General features: G+C 34.1%; 1 protein-coding gene across 4 annotated transcripts; it reads right to left on the bottom strand.

Moving 5' to 3' along the window:
- Positions 1-4,650: 4,650 nt before the first annotated feature.
- LOC145820202 (uncharacterized) lies at positions 4,651-10,283 on the bottom strand. 4 transcript variants are annotated; one of them, XR_014361367.1, is made up of 4 exons: positions 7,895-10,283; positions 6,910-6,978; positions 6,634-6,735; positions 4,651-5,097 (listed from the first exon to the last, which is right to left on the bottom strand). XR_014361367.1 is itself a non-coding variant. In XM_082915203.1 (4 exons), exons 1-4 carry the CDS (start codon positions 7,693-7,695, stop codon positions 4,939-4,941), a joined length of 267 nt encoding a protein of 88 aa, XP_082771329.1. In that variant the 5' UTR covers positions 7,696-7,885; the 3' UTR covers positions 4,651-4,938. The 4 variants fall into 4 exon arrangements, 1 of the variants encoding a protein (XP_082771329.1); XR_014361368.1 differs by having other exon boundaries at positions 6,634-6,739; positions 7,895-10,165; XR_014361369.1 differs by lacking the exon at positions 7,895-10,283 and adding an exon at positions 7,675-7,885 and having other exon boundaries at positions 6,634-6,739.
- Between the last annotated feature and the right edge of the window lie 2,876 nt (positions 10,284-13,159).

Here is a 13,159-nt window from a genome sequence, read left to right as displayed (position 1 = left end):
CACCTACATATATATATGAGCAGTGAGCTAAAGCCCAGTGAATAACATAAAGCGTAAAGGGGTTTAGAATGAATGTCCTTACAGTAATGAAAACAGTTCAATTCAATCAGTATTTCAGTTGTTCAGTACAGTAAACAGTCATATGTGGTACATCCCTTAGCATAACAGTAACAGTAGGTCTTAAAAGACCGAACAGTAATGATGGCCATCAGTCAGTAAACAGTAGTGGTTCCACGAGGGAACCGACAGAGAATTCTGTCGCAGTAACAGTAACAGGAAACAGTGGGTACTAAGGATGCCACAGTACAGTTCAGAAATAAAGGACATACATTCATTCAGTAAATAATACCAGTTCAGTAAACAGTAAACAGTTCAGTTCAGTATTCAAAAGATAATCAGTTGAACATATCTTTACACAATTGTTACTCACAGAGTTCTGGGCTACAGTATGCTAGAGCGTGTCTCCCCAGTTGCCAACCCTACACAGTTCACAGGTTGAACACACACTAAGCTACACAGTTGGGCAATATCATAACTTAATCCCTAATTTGCCTTGGTGTGTTCTACATCGATATCCTCATCTAAATGCCTTAAACTAGGCCTAAGAATGCCTAGGATGGGATGAGGATGCAAAAATGCACATTTAAAAGCATTTTCAGGATTTTCAGAGAAACAGAGTCCCGCTCGAGCTCAGGTTTCCCCGCTCGAGCACACAGGCAAACAAAGGTACACGCTCGAGCGCAAACTTTCCCGCTCGAGCGTACTGTAAAAGTACTGGATGGGTGAAATCCCCGCTCGACGCCCGCTCGAGCTTGAGACATGACTCCGCTCGAGCGCCCAATACTCCGCTCGAGCGGACTGTAAAACAGTGCAAGATGCTGGAAGCTCGATTTTCCCGCTCGAGCGGAACTTCCCCCGCTCGAGCGGACTACTGAAATCTGGAAATCCCAGATTCGATCTCCAGGTCTAAAACCAAGCTCAAAAGCATCAAAACCAATCCTCTTGGGCCCATTTTCTGGAAAACACTTAAACACACATAGGATATCATGTTTCAAAGCTCAATTTTTAAGAAATCAAAGCCCAAGGGTGTTTAATTCAAACTCAATTTCAAATCATTTTCAAGAACAATCTTCAAACATGACACGCATGATCTTAAATCATTTTCAAAGCTTCAATGCTGTTTCAAAAGAGCTCAAACCTTCAAAGATAGGATGAACTCATGGAGTATGACCAAAAGACGGACATGCATGTGAGGTATGATGAACCACAACCTCAAAACTTCAATATATGTACATGCATGCAACACTTAAGCTTCAATTCACCATTAATGACCCAAATCATGACTTAGCTCTACCATCTAACATGGACCATGCAACAATCAACTCAAAACATGGACAAGAAGACAATGGAGCTACCTTTAGTCTTGTAGTTCAAGAAGGGAGCTCAATATGCAATCACTTCAACAATTCCTTCAATTACCAAGCAATTCTACAAGCAAAATTGAGATGAAATCAACTCCTCAAGTCTCCCTCTCTCTAAGGTCGGCTAGGCACAATGAGAAATGGCTGATGAAATGTTCTTGGCTCAAGTATAATGAGCTCAAGGTATAGAGGTAGTGGCCCACTCAAGGTCAAAACGGTAATTAAGTCCAACTCTCAATTAGCTTAATTTAATCTAATTTAATCGTACCTAATCAGTTTTCAGATAATTATACTATAAAATCACATTAATTCTAAGGATCATTAAACATCAATCGATTCCGGATTCGGCCGCCGACAAGGCCTTCAATTAGCAGTCTAAACATATAAGCATGAACAGATAATCATACAGTCAAACAGATAGAATGCAATTCAAACAGATGTATTCATTTAATTCAGTTTAAAGTTCGGTCAGTCAGTTCAGTACTTTAATCAGTTCAATTATCAGTCAGTTATCAGTCCCGTTTAGCAGTAATCGGTAATCAATCAGTCATTAATCAGTAATCAGTATGAGGGTTGTTACAGTCCCAATATTTTAATTTATATGTCTAAATTATTTTAACCCAATATATTTTAACCTAAGTATGCCAATATTATTATTATTAGAAAAATGTTAGAAACAACCCTTACAACTTTTGTTTAGTATAGAAAAAATATATAGAAATATATTGAAATATGTAAAAGTATTTTAAAAGGAGGAGGATTTCCCCTAATCCAAAATTTGGATTGGAGGAGACTCTTTGAGTCCGTAGGACCCATTACGGGTCTTATTTCGATAATCTGAACTATTCATTTGTCTGACACTTTGTGTATTTCATTTATAAAAAAAAATTAGATTGATCCAATAATTATAACTTGTTCAATTTATTATTTCTGTCATCAAAAAATGTATGATTTATTTTTTAAAAACACAATTATCTTTCATTTTTTTTGTGTGAAAAATACGGTAAATTGGACAAGTTACGGCCATTAGATCAACCTAATTTTATTTTATTTTTTTGTGAATGAAATACAAGTAATATCTAACAAAACCAATGGTTCGAAGCATCAAAACGAAACTTATGGTGAGCGGCATAAACCTAAATGGCGCCTCCAATCCAAAATCTTCCTCCTTTCAAAACATGTGAAAAGTGTTTTGAGAATATAAGGTAGTGTTTGGTTTAGTTTTGGAATCGTGATTCCAATCAAAAAAATTCAAAACTCATAACCAAATTCTTTTCAAAACTCTATTTTTAAAATAAAAAAATCTTTTTTTTTATTTTGTTCATTAAAATTTATTTTTTATTTTTTCAAAAAAAATATTTTGTTATTTTTTTAAGTATTGGCAAAATAATTTGTTATGATTTAGATATATATAGGCAATCCAAAAAAATTTCAAATTTAAAAAAAAATTAAAAATATTAAAATAATAAAAAAATATTCAAAATTAAAAATTAAAAAATTAAAAAATATTTAAAATAAAAAATATATATTTAATATAAAAAAATATAACTCATTTTAATTTTTTAAATGTTTAAAATATTTTTAAAAAAATATAGCACACACATGTAATAAATACAACGCACATTAAAAAATAAATAAATATTTATCCCAAAAAAATAAAATTAAGAAAAATTTTAAATATTAAAAAAAAAATAAATTTTTTTTCATACTACTACTCAAAAACACAAAACTCAAAATATAACTCAAAATTCAAAACTCTTTTCAAACTCATAACTAAACAAATTTTCTCTTTTCAAAATTCATAATTCAAAATACAATTCTACACCCAAATCATAATTTTTAAAACTAAATCAAACAGATTAAATTTTTCAACATTTATTTTTTCTTCTTATTGACAGCTATGTCACTAGCTAGACCTTTATTATTAATGACATCTAATTTTCAAAGATTATTAATCAATACTATTATATATATATATATATATATTTTTAAATCTACTACTATCATAAAAGTCTGAAAAATTATCATGTTTTCTAGTTTTTATGTATTCCAAAAATACTCTTCCAAACTTGTTTTCTAGTATCAATAAAATCACAGACAATTATAGACATCATTTGAAATTCAAATACCTTCAAATATCAAATTCCTTAAAATAACACCTTAAAACATTACAATCTACTATCAATCATACTATCAATCAAACACCTTGAAGAGTTAAACAACAATAAGCATGAAACTAGAGTTAGATCATGCATCTTACTTCTAGAAATTTTTGATTTGTCATGACTTGGTCTTCAATTTGCATCAGGTTGAAGTATGTATTGTTGTATTGTTTTTTCTCGTCTCTTTCTCAAACCCTCTTCTTTCTGTCTTTTCTTTTTTTTAAAAAAAAATTATTTATACATTATTTAGTTTTGATCATACAAATATATATATATATATATATATATATATATATATATTCTTGTAAAACAATTGATTTTATCTGATTTATTAGAACAATGCAAGTAAATTTTACATTATTACTAGCTGTGGGTGCAAACAAATTTTTTGTTTCATCTACTATCTTTTCATAAACAGTGAGTATTCAAATATCAACACTACAAAAAAATTGACTTTTTGCGACGGTAAAATACCGTCGCTAATGCTCCTAATACCGTCGCTAATACTTTTTGCGACGGCAAAATGACTTTTTGCGACGGTAAGAGGGGGGTCGCAACTGCAGGGGTTGCAAAAGAGTTTTTGCGACGGTAAGTACCGTCGCTAATTTTTTGCGACGGCATTTTTTACCTTTTGCGACGGCACCGTGCAGTCGCTAATAACGTTTGAAATTTCTTAACTTTTTTGCGACGGTCCTATTTTACCGTCGCTAAAAATGTTATTTGAGACGGCAAAAAATACCGTCGCTAATAGTCTTTTTTTTATAAAAAAAACACTATTTTTTGCGACGGTGTATACCGTCGCAGAAAGTATAAAAAATATGAAATTTTCTATTTTTTGCGACCGTTAATGCCGTCGCAAAAAATATTAAAAAATAATAAAATTTTTATTTTAAATAATAAAATTTCTATTTTTTGTGACAGTATAATGTCGTCGCAAAAAGTAAAACCTATAACAAAATTAATAAAAATATTAAAATTTTCTATTTTTTCCGACGGTGGTGCCGTCTCTCACTCTCTAAGAGCTAATTATTTACATTCCATTCACAAAAACATCATAACATAAAATAAAAATAAAAATTGATCAAACCATCAAATTCAATATTTTACAAAGAATAATTAAACTGTACATGTTCATAAAAGCATATTTAAATTATAAAATTCACCCAAATCTAAAAAAAAATAATAATAATAAAATAAAATCTAAAATTCACCATTATTTAAAAAAGCCTACAATGAGAACTTTCGCTTTTGGAGATTATAGGGCAGCCCAAATCCAAGCATTCAAAACAAATAATAAGTCTTTCGAAAGGGAAAAATATAAACATGTAGAGGATATTGCATTAGACAAATTGATTTCAACTGCTCCAGTGACGTCTTCCAAGTAGAAATGGCCATCCTCTAACTGAGATATAACGCCCATGACCCATCCTCTAAAGAAGGAAGACAAAAACCTTTTAGATGAACAGCCAGTAGAAACAACAGCAGTGCTTTTCCCGGAAAAACCAACATCAAGTCTGTTGAAAAATGCATAAGCACCAAATCAGTTCCATAGAAAAGGTTTCAGTGTGGACACAATTATGGCTCTACTGTTAACTACCAGGTACATAAAACTTGAAAAAAGGGCAAGGGCTCAGTATGCGTTGCCTTTGGGTTCCAATACTTAACAATATCTCATTCCTACAGTCATGTTTTACGCACTCAAGCGTCATGCAGCTTATTTCACAAATTTCCACTGGGTTACGTAATTAATGTCGATGCTAGTTTATGTAAAGGTTAATTAAAGAATTGACCTCTAAGAGTAACTGAAATGGTGGCTAATAAAAATTGATAGCAAAGACATGAGTTATATAAGAAAATTTTGATAGGGAATATATGAAATGATAGAACCACAGTTATCCCTGCAAGACTACCTAGAACCAACACAAAATTACTTTTGCCTTCTATGCTATAGTTGGCTCTCTGCTAGACAAAAGGTGGTGTAAAAAGCCGACCATTAACCTCTCTCAAAGTCATAAAGCCCCCAAAGCTGTTTTCAGTCCCACACCACATATATAGACAAGTTTTATAAAAAAGCAGACTATTGACCTCTCTATTTGAATTAATTTCAACTCCAAATAAAATAATCCGATTTTGTGGTGCTTGCAGATAGGAAATCCACTTCTGGAATTCAACACTGATTTCAATTCAAGAGCTGAATACTTGTGGTCTCATGGGCTGATATCAGATGCTACCTACGAACTATTCACAAATGTCTGCAACTATTCCTAGATTAGAAGGCAGTCCCAAACTGACACTCTTACCCCTATTTGTTCTGGAGTAAACAATCAAGTTTCAAGAGAGATCAAAAGTCATATTATTTTAAAAGGAATTTCATGGCTAACATGGATCTTGTTTAATAGATATTGATGCGAGGATTTTAAAATATCAATTTCATTAAAAACCAACAAATAGATCAAAAGTCATATTATTTTAAAGTTTAAAATATTAAATTAGTCACTGAGGATATTTTGGTAATAGTGATGTGCATTGGACGTTTCAAGAAAAAAAATATATGCTTGTCCTTAATGCATAAAAGTTTTTTTTACAAGGGGGCATCGACCGAATTCCCCAAAATAAAAAAGGCAAAAGAAAATGATTGCATTTATTTGATGTTTAAGGGCTTCTACAAAAACCAGATGACACTTTTTTAAGGTAATAATAAATAAAAAATAAAACCAAAACACACAAAACTGCCAGAAAAACGAAAACAAAAAGACAAAAAGGTGAGAGAGAGAGAGAGAGAGAGAGAGAGAGAGAAATAACAATCAGATAATGTTTCTAAAATTGAATCAAAATTTCAACGAGACCATATCAGTGACTCACCAAATGGCATGTTAACACATACCATCTAACCAATTGTAGTGAAAAAAGAAGTGCATATATATATACCATGTGCAAGGGAAGGGCAATGGTTCATTTTTCATCTTTTCATCCTGACATTAGTATTTCTATTTTGATTAACTTGCAAAACATAAAGACAGATTCTATGAGTTTTGTCAAAAAATACTTGCCAGTCGAGCTCGTAGAGTTCTTATTTTCACAACTGGTTCTACCAGTTCCCAGTAAACCGCACTCCACATGGATTCCCTTTGTTTAATTTCATTCTTGAGGCCCTGTCTTAGAGAACCAGAAAGAAAGAAAGAGAATGAAACACATACACACACATACAGAGAGAGCAGAGAGAGAGGAGAAAAAATAGGTTACATTTTTGGTAAGGTGTCTAAAGAAAGAACGCAGCAAAACTGAATTAGCAAATAGAGATACAATCATAAGAAGCAGAAGCTTACAGAGTACATTTTTTCTGTAACTGTTTTCCTCAATGATGTTTTGTCTCCATTTGAAATTTGGGTGTTTATCTGCACAAGGAAAAAAAAATCTTGGAGAAAGGGAAACTAGCAGCAAGATAGCATGCAAATTGAACATGGCCATACCCAGCGAGATTACTGCAGAGAAATGCAACTTGAACATGGTATAAAAACAAAATGACAATAAAAGAATTCTGGAAACGATTTGCTTGTTTAATGCATAGCAATTTGTTGGTGGGATGGGGTAACCCTTAGCACAGTATACAACATACTCATTATAGGCGTGGTTCACCTGAGCCTGAGCTTCCGAATTTGAATTGATTTGCTGATCAGAATCTAAAATTTTATTTATCTGGGGACAACCAAGCGTAGGGATTAGGGCAGGCAGGGAGAAGGGAGAAAGGGAGCAGGCTACTAGTAGTACAGCTTCAAAAACTTTGCAGTTTGAGGAGATTAAAGATACATTTATCCGCAAAATAGGAATGGCCAAACCTAAATATGTCTATTTCCAGTTTGATGAACACAGCCAAGATGCAAATAAATCAAAGTAAGTGAACATGAATCTGAATAGATTATTCAAGAAATTCACCTCATAACAAGAATGACAAAAACCCAAAATCAATTTGGACTGGAGAAGTGAAACCCACTTGATAAATCAAATTCACCATCGCAATAAAAACAAATAAATAGAATTGAAGATATAAAAAATAAAAAAGAACAGATTTAGAGGGTGAGAAAGAAACAGACCAAGATCGTGGTGATACTCATAAGGGTTTCTCATCATCTTCTTCATAGCAATGTTGTACTCTTCCATTTTGGTTGTGGGATTTTCAGATAACATACATGTAACAGATCAAAAACCCCCCTATATACACTCACAGATGTATATATATATATATATATATATGTGTGTGTGTGTATGAAAACCCCCTATATCCGAAATCCCGACACCGAGAGAGAGAGATACCCTTTGAAATCGGCGGTGAGGGAAGATCGCCGGTGAGGGAGGAGTGGCGGTGAGGGGCGAGCAACCGTCAACGTCGTTTGTGACAGAGAGAGAGAGGGAGGCAGCAGCGGCGGTAAGGGAGGAGGATCGACAGTGAGGTACGAGCGACGGTGAGGGAGGATCGGGAGTGAGGGAGGATCGGCGGTGACGGATGATCGGCGCCGTCGTTGTGTGAAAGAGAGAGAGAGGAAGGCGAAACCCTAGATGGAGAGAGAGAGAGCGAGCAGGAGGAGAGGGACGGCTCTGTTGTGTTTGGGTTGTGTTTGTGTTGTGTGTGTGTGTGTTCTCTCACAAAACCCTACACACACCCACACACCCACAAATGTTATAGTTAATGAAGTTTTTATTAAAATAAAAAATTATTAAAACAATTTTTATAGTTGATGAATTTTTTTTTTCCATTTGATAAAGTTAAAAATTTATTTGTTTTATATTTATTTTATATTTGTTTTAATGAATAAAAAATTATTATTATTTTTTTATTTGGTAAAAGTAGGAATAATATTTTCCATTAAAATAAAGTTAATTTTTTGTAGTCAATGAAAAAGAGAGAAGATAGATGAGAGAAGATAGATGAGAGAAGAGATAAATGAATGAGAGACACAGAGAGAGAGAGAGAGTCAAATAGATAGAGAGAGAGAGAAGAGTGATGAATAAGAGAGAGAAAGAAAAGAGAGAGAAGAAGATGAAAAATGGGTGAAAAGATCTAGACAAAGAGAGAGAGAGAGAGACAGAGAAAAAAAAGAGCGAAAATAGATAAATAAGAGAGAGAGAAACAGAAAGAGATGAGTGAGAGAGCGAGAGAGAAAAAAATAAGCGAGAGAGAAGAGAGACAGAGAGAGAAGATATATGAAAGAGATAGAGAAAAGAGAGATGGACGAGAGACATAGAGAAAAAGATAGAGATAAACAGACAGATAGAGAAAAGTGATGAGTCAGAGTGAGAAAAAGAAGAGAGATAGAGACAGAGAGAAAGAGAGAGAGAGTGAGAGTGAAAGAGAGACAAAGAGAGAGAGATAGACAGAAAAAGAGACAGAGAGAGAAAGAGAGAGAGAGAGATAGAAGGAGAGATAGAAAAAGAGAGAGAAACAAGAGATGAGCGAAAGATAGACAAAAAGAGAGAGAAATAAAGCGAAAAGAGATGAGCGAGAGAGAGACACAGAAAAAGAGAGAGACATAGAGAGAAGAGAGACAGATAGACAAACGGACAGAGAGAGAAGAGTGATGAGTGAGAAAGAGAAAGAGAAGAGAGAAAGGAAGATGAAAAAATGGATGAAAAGATATAGACAAAGAGAGAAAGAGCGAAAAGAGATAAATGAGAAAGAGACAGAGAGAGATGAGCGAGAGAGATAAAGAGAAGAGAGATGAGTGAGAGAGGCAGAGAGAGAAGACAGATGAGAGAGATAGAGAGAAGAGATATGAGCGAGAGACAACGAGAGAAAGAGAGAAAGAGAGAGACAGAGACAGACAGACAGACAAACAAACAGAAAAGAGTGATGAGTTAGAGAGAGAGAGAGACAAAGAGAGAAAAAGATAGAGAGTGAGAGACAGAAAAAGAGACAGAGAGAGAAAAGAGATGAACGAGAGAGATAGAGAGAAGAGAGATGAACGAAAGAGACAGAGAGAGAAAAGAGATGAGAGAAAAGATAGATAAATCGAGGAGAAGCTCGATAAATAGAGAATATGAGAGGGAGAGAGTGAGCAAGACGAATATAATGAGGGAGAAATACACAAATAGACAAGCATACAGAGAGAGAGATGAGTGATGAGTGAGAGAGAGTGAGAGTGAGAGTGAGAGAGAGACAGAGACAGAGAGATAAACAGAAAAAGAGACAGAGAGAGAGAGAGAGAATGAGAGATAGAAAAAGAGAGAGAAACAAGAGATGAGCGAAAGATAGACAAAAAGAGAGAAATAGAGCGAAAAGAGATGAGCGAGAGAGAGACACAGAAAAAGATAGATGGGCGAGAGAGATAGAAAGAGATATAAATAAGAGAGAGAAAAAAAATAAAAATAAATGAGAGAGATAGAGAGAAGAAAGATGAGCGAGAGAGATAAAGAGAGAAGACATAAGAGATAGAGAGAAGAAAGATATGCGAGAGACACAGAGAGAAAATGGGAGAGATACACAGACAGACAGAGAAAGAAGAGTGATGAGTGAAAGAGATAAAGAGAACAGAGAGAGATAAATACAGAGAGACAGGAAGATGAAAAAATGAATGAAAAGAGATGTTATATTAAAATAGTAAGACGACATCGTTTTTTTTATTTTTTTTGTGACAGAAAAATACCGTTGAATTTATTCAAACTATTTTGTGACTGTATATATATGAAGCTGTCTCAAAACCACAATCACTATGTTAGGTTAGAGTTTTCCAAAAACTCTTTTGAGAAAATTATACTTTCTTGTTTTCCGTGTTATATTATTTTTATTGAATTTTTTTAATATTTAATTTTTTTAATTTTTAGACACACCTAACATAAATACACCTAAAAAGTAAATTTTTTTTTTAAAAATTCACTAAATACCAAAAATACAAAAGAAATACAATAATTCAATACATTTTTTTTTATATTTGTATGTATTTATTAATTTTTAAAAATATTTTTTCATAATTTTTTTTTAGATACATTTAAGTAAAGTGCATCTAAAAAAAATATTTAAAAATTTAAAAATATTCACTTAAAAAAAAAACCACAAAAGTGAGTATTTGCGACGGTAAAAAAATACCGTCTCAAAAAACAGAGTATTTGCGACGGTAAAAAAATACCGTCGCAAAAAAGGAGCGCATTTGCGACGGCAGAAAATACCGTCGCAAATACTCTCCTTTTTTGCGACGGTATTTTTTTACCGTCGCAAATACTCTGTTTTTTGAGACGGTATTTTTTTACCGTCGCAAATACTCTGATTTTTTGCGACGGTATTTTTTACCGTCGCAAATACTCTATTTTTTGAGACGGTATTTTTTACCGTCGCCAATACTCTGATTTTTTGAGACGGTATTTTTTACCGTCGCAAAAAGTCACTTTTTGCGACGGCAAGTGTACCGTCGCAAATAGTTCCGTCTTTTAAGCCCCATTTTCTTGTAGTGCAAACTCCTTCACATATCATAATATAATTATTTTTTTAATAATTTCACTACCATCACCTGTTTAATATTTGTCTCATCCACTACCTTCTCATGAACAATGAGGGAGAGAAATTTTGTTAGATTCAAAACAAGAAAAATCATGAAAATATATACCAAACCAAACCAAACCAAGCCTTAAGTCCCATCAAATGGGGTCGGCTACATGAATTTTTCTTCTCCACGCGGCCCTATCAAAGGCCATTTTATTAGTCAAATTAAGTAGATTCATATCTCTATTTACAAAGCTAACTAACGTTAATCTAGGCCTACCCCGTCCCCTAATACTTTCATCTACCGTTACAGCATCGCATCTCTTCACTACTGCCTCTGTTGGTCTCCGTTGAGTATGACTAAACCATCTCAATCGATTCTCTCTCAACTTATTTTCTATCGGTACTACTCCTACTCATTCCCGAATACACTCATTCCTAATTCTGTCTTGTCTAGTCTTGCCACAGATCCACCTAAGCATCTTCATCTTAGCCACACTCATCTCATCTACATGTTGTTTCTTGGTTGCCCAACACTACGTCCCATACAACATCGCTGGTCTAATAGCCGTTCTATAGAACTTACCTTTTAGGTTGGTGGGTATTCGTTTATCACACAGTACCCCAGACGCACTTCTCCACTTACACCATCCCGCCTTAATTCTATGGGCCACATCCGCATCAATCTCCCCCACTATTGTGATAATCGATCGTAAATAACGAAAATGTTCACTCTTAGGCAGTTCTTGGTTCTCAATCTTCACTTCTCCTCTACTTTCATTGTTACTGTTACTAAATTTACACTCCATGTACTCTGTCTTAGTTCTGCTTATCTGGAATTCTTTAGATTCAAGAGTTTTTCTCCAAATCTCCAACTTTGTATTAACTCATTCTTTAGTCTCATCCACTAACACTATATCGTCTGTAAAAAGCATACACCATAGCACGTCATCCTGGATATTTCTCGTTAACTCATCCATAACTAAAGCAAAAAGATAAGGGCTTAAGGTAGATCCTTCGTGTAACCCTACAATGATAGGAAATTCATTTGTCTCTCCAGCAGGCGATCTAATAGTGGTCACCACCCCTTCATACATGTCTCTAATCACATCAATGTAACATTTTGTCACCCATTTCTTTGCTAACATCCACTATATTATATCCCGAGGCACTCTATCATATTCTTTCTCAAAGTCGATAAACACCATATAAATGTCTCTTTTCTTTTCTTTATACTTTTCTATTGCTCTCCTCAAAAGATAGATCGCTTTGATTGTTAACTTGCTAGGCATAACCCAAATTGATTCTCTGACACCTCTATTATATCTCGCAATTGGTGTTCTATCACCCTCTCCCACACTTTCATTATATTACACTTTAACTTGATTCCTCTATAGCTGTTGTAATTCTGGACATCTCTTTTATTCTTATAGATTGGCACTAAAATACTCTTCCTCCACTCATCTGGTATGTTCCTAGTCAATAAAATTTTGCTAAACAACCTAGTCAACCAAGCAATCCCCTTTTTATCCAAACATTTTTAAGTTTCAATAGGGATATCATCTGGTCTTAAAGCCTTATTTGATTTCATCTTCTTAAGTGCAATCTCCACTTCAAAGTTCCTAATCCTGTGATAGAACCTATAGTCTTGGTTTATCATATTGCTGGCTATTTTTTCCCCTATTGTCGTACCTCCATGTTCCTTATTTAACAGTTTCTCAAAATAGTTCTTCCATCTTTCTTTAATCTCTTCATCCCTCACCAATACCTTAGAACCTTCACTCTTGCTGCACTTAACCTGATTAAAATCTCTTATTTTCCTCTCTCGTATCTTAGCATGTTTGTATACCCTATTCTCTCCCTCCTTACTATCTAGTTTAGTGTATAGGTCATCATAAGCTTTCAACTTAACCTCTCTTACTACTTTCTTGACCTTCTTATTAGCTAATCTATAGCTCTTAAGGTTTTCCTCAGTTCTATCCTTTTGCCACTTTTTAAAGCACTCTTTTTTTTTTCCTTAACTACCGCTTGAACATCTTCCCTTCACCACCAAGTTTCCTTAGAGCTGGGTCCCGCTCCTTTCGACTCTCTAAGAACTTCCCTTGAGA

Source organism: Camellia sinensis, chromosome 2 (assembly GCF_055761805.1).
Source record: "Camellia sinensis isolate YWXY chromosome 2, ASM5576180v1, whole genome shotgun sequence".
Classification (NCBI taxonomy): domain Eukaryota; kingdom Viridiplantae; phylum Streptophyta; class Magnoliopsida; order Ericales; family Theaceae; genus Camellia; species Camellia sinensis.
This window is presented reverse-complemented; position numbering and strand designations above follow the sequence as displayed.

Coding starts and splice junctions, on each gene's coding strand:
- LOC145820202 (XM_082915203.1), bottom strand. CDS start 7,695: ATGAGTATCACCACGATCTTG. Junction 6,736..6,909: donor TTACAGAAAAAATGTACTCT/GTAAGCTTCTGC, acceptor TCTCTAAGACAG/GGCCTCAAGAATGAAATTAA. Junction 5,014..6,633: donor GAACTCTACGAGCTCGACTG/GCAAGTATTTTT, acceptor TTCCTTCTTTAG/AGGATGGGTCATGGGCGTTA.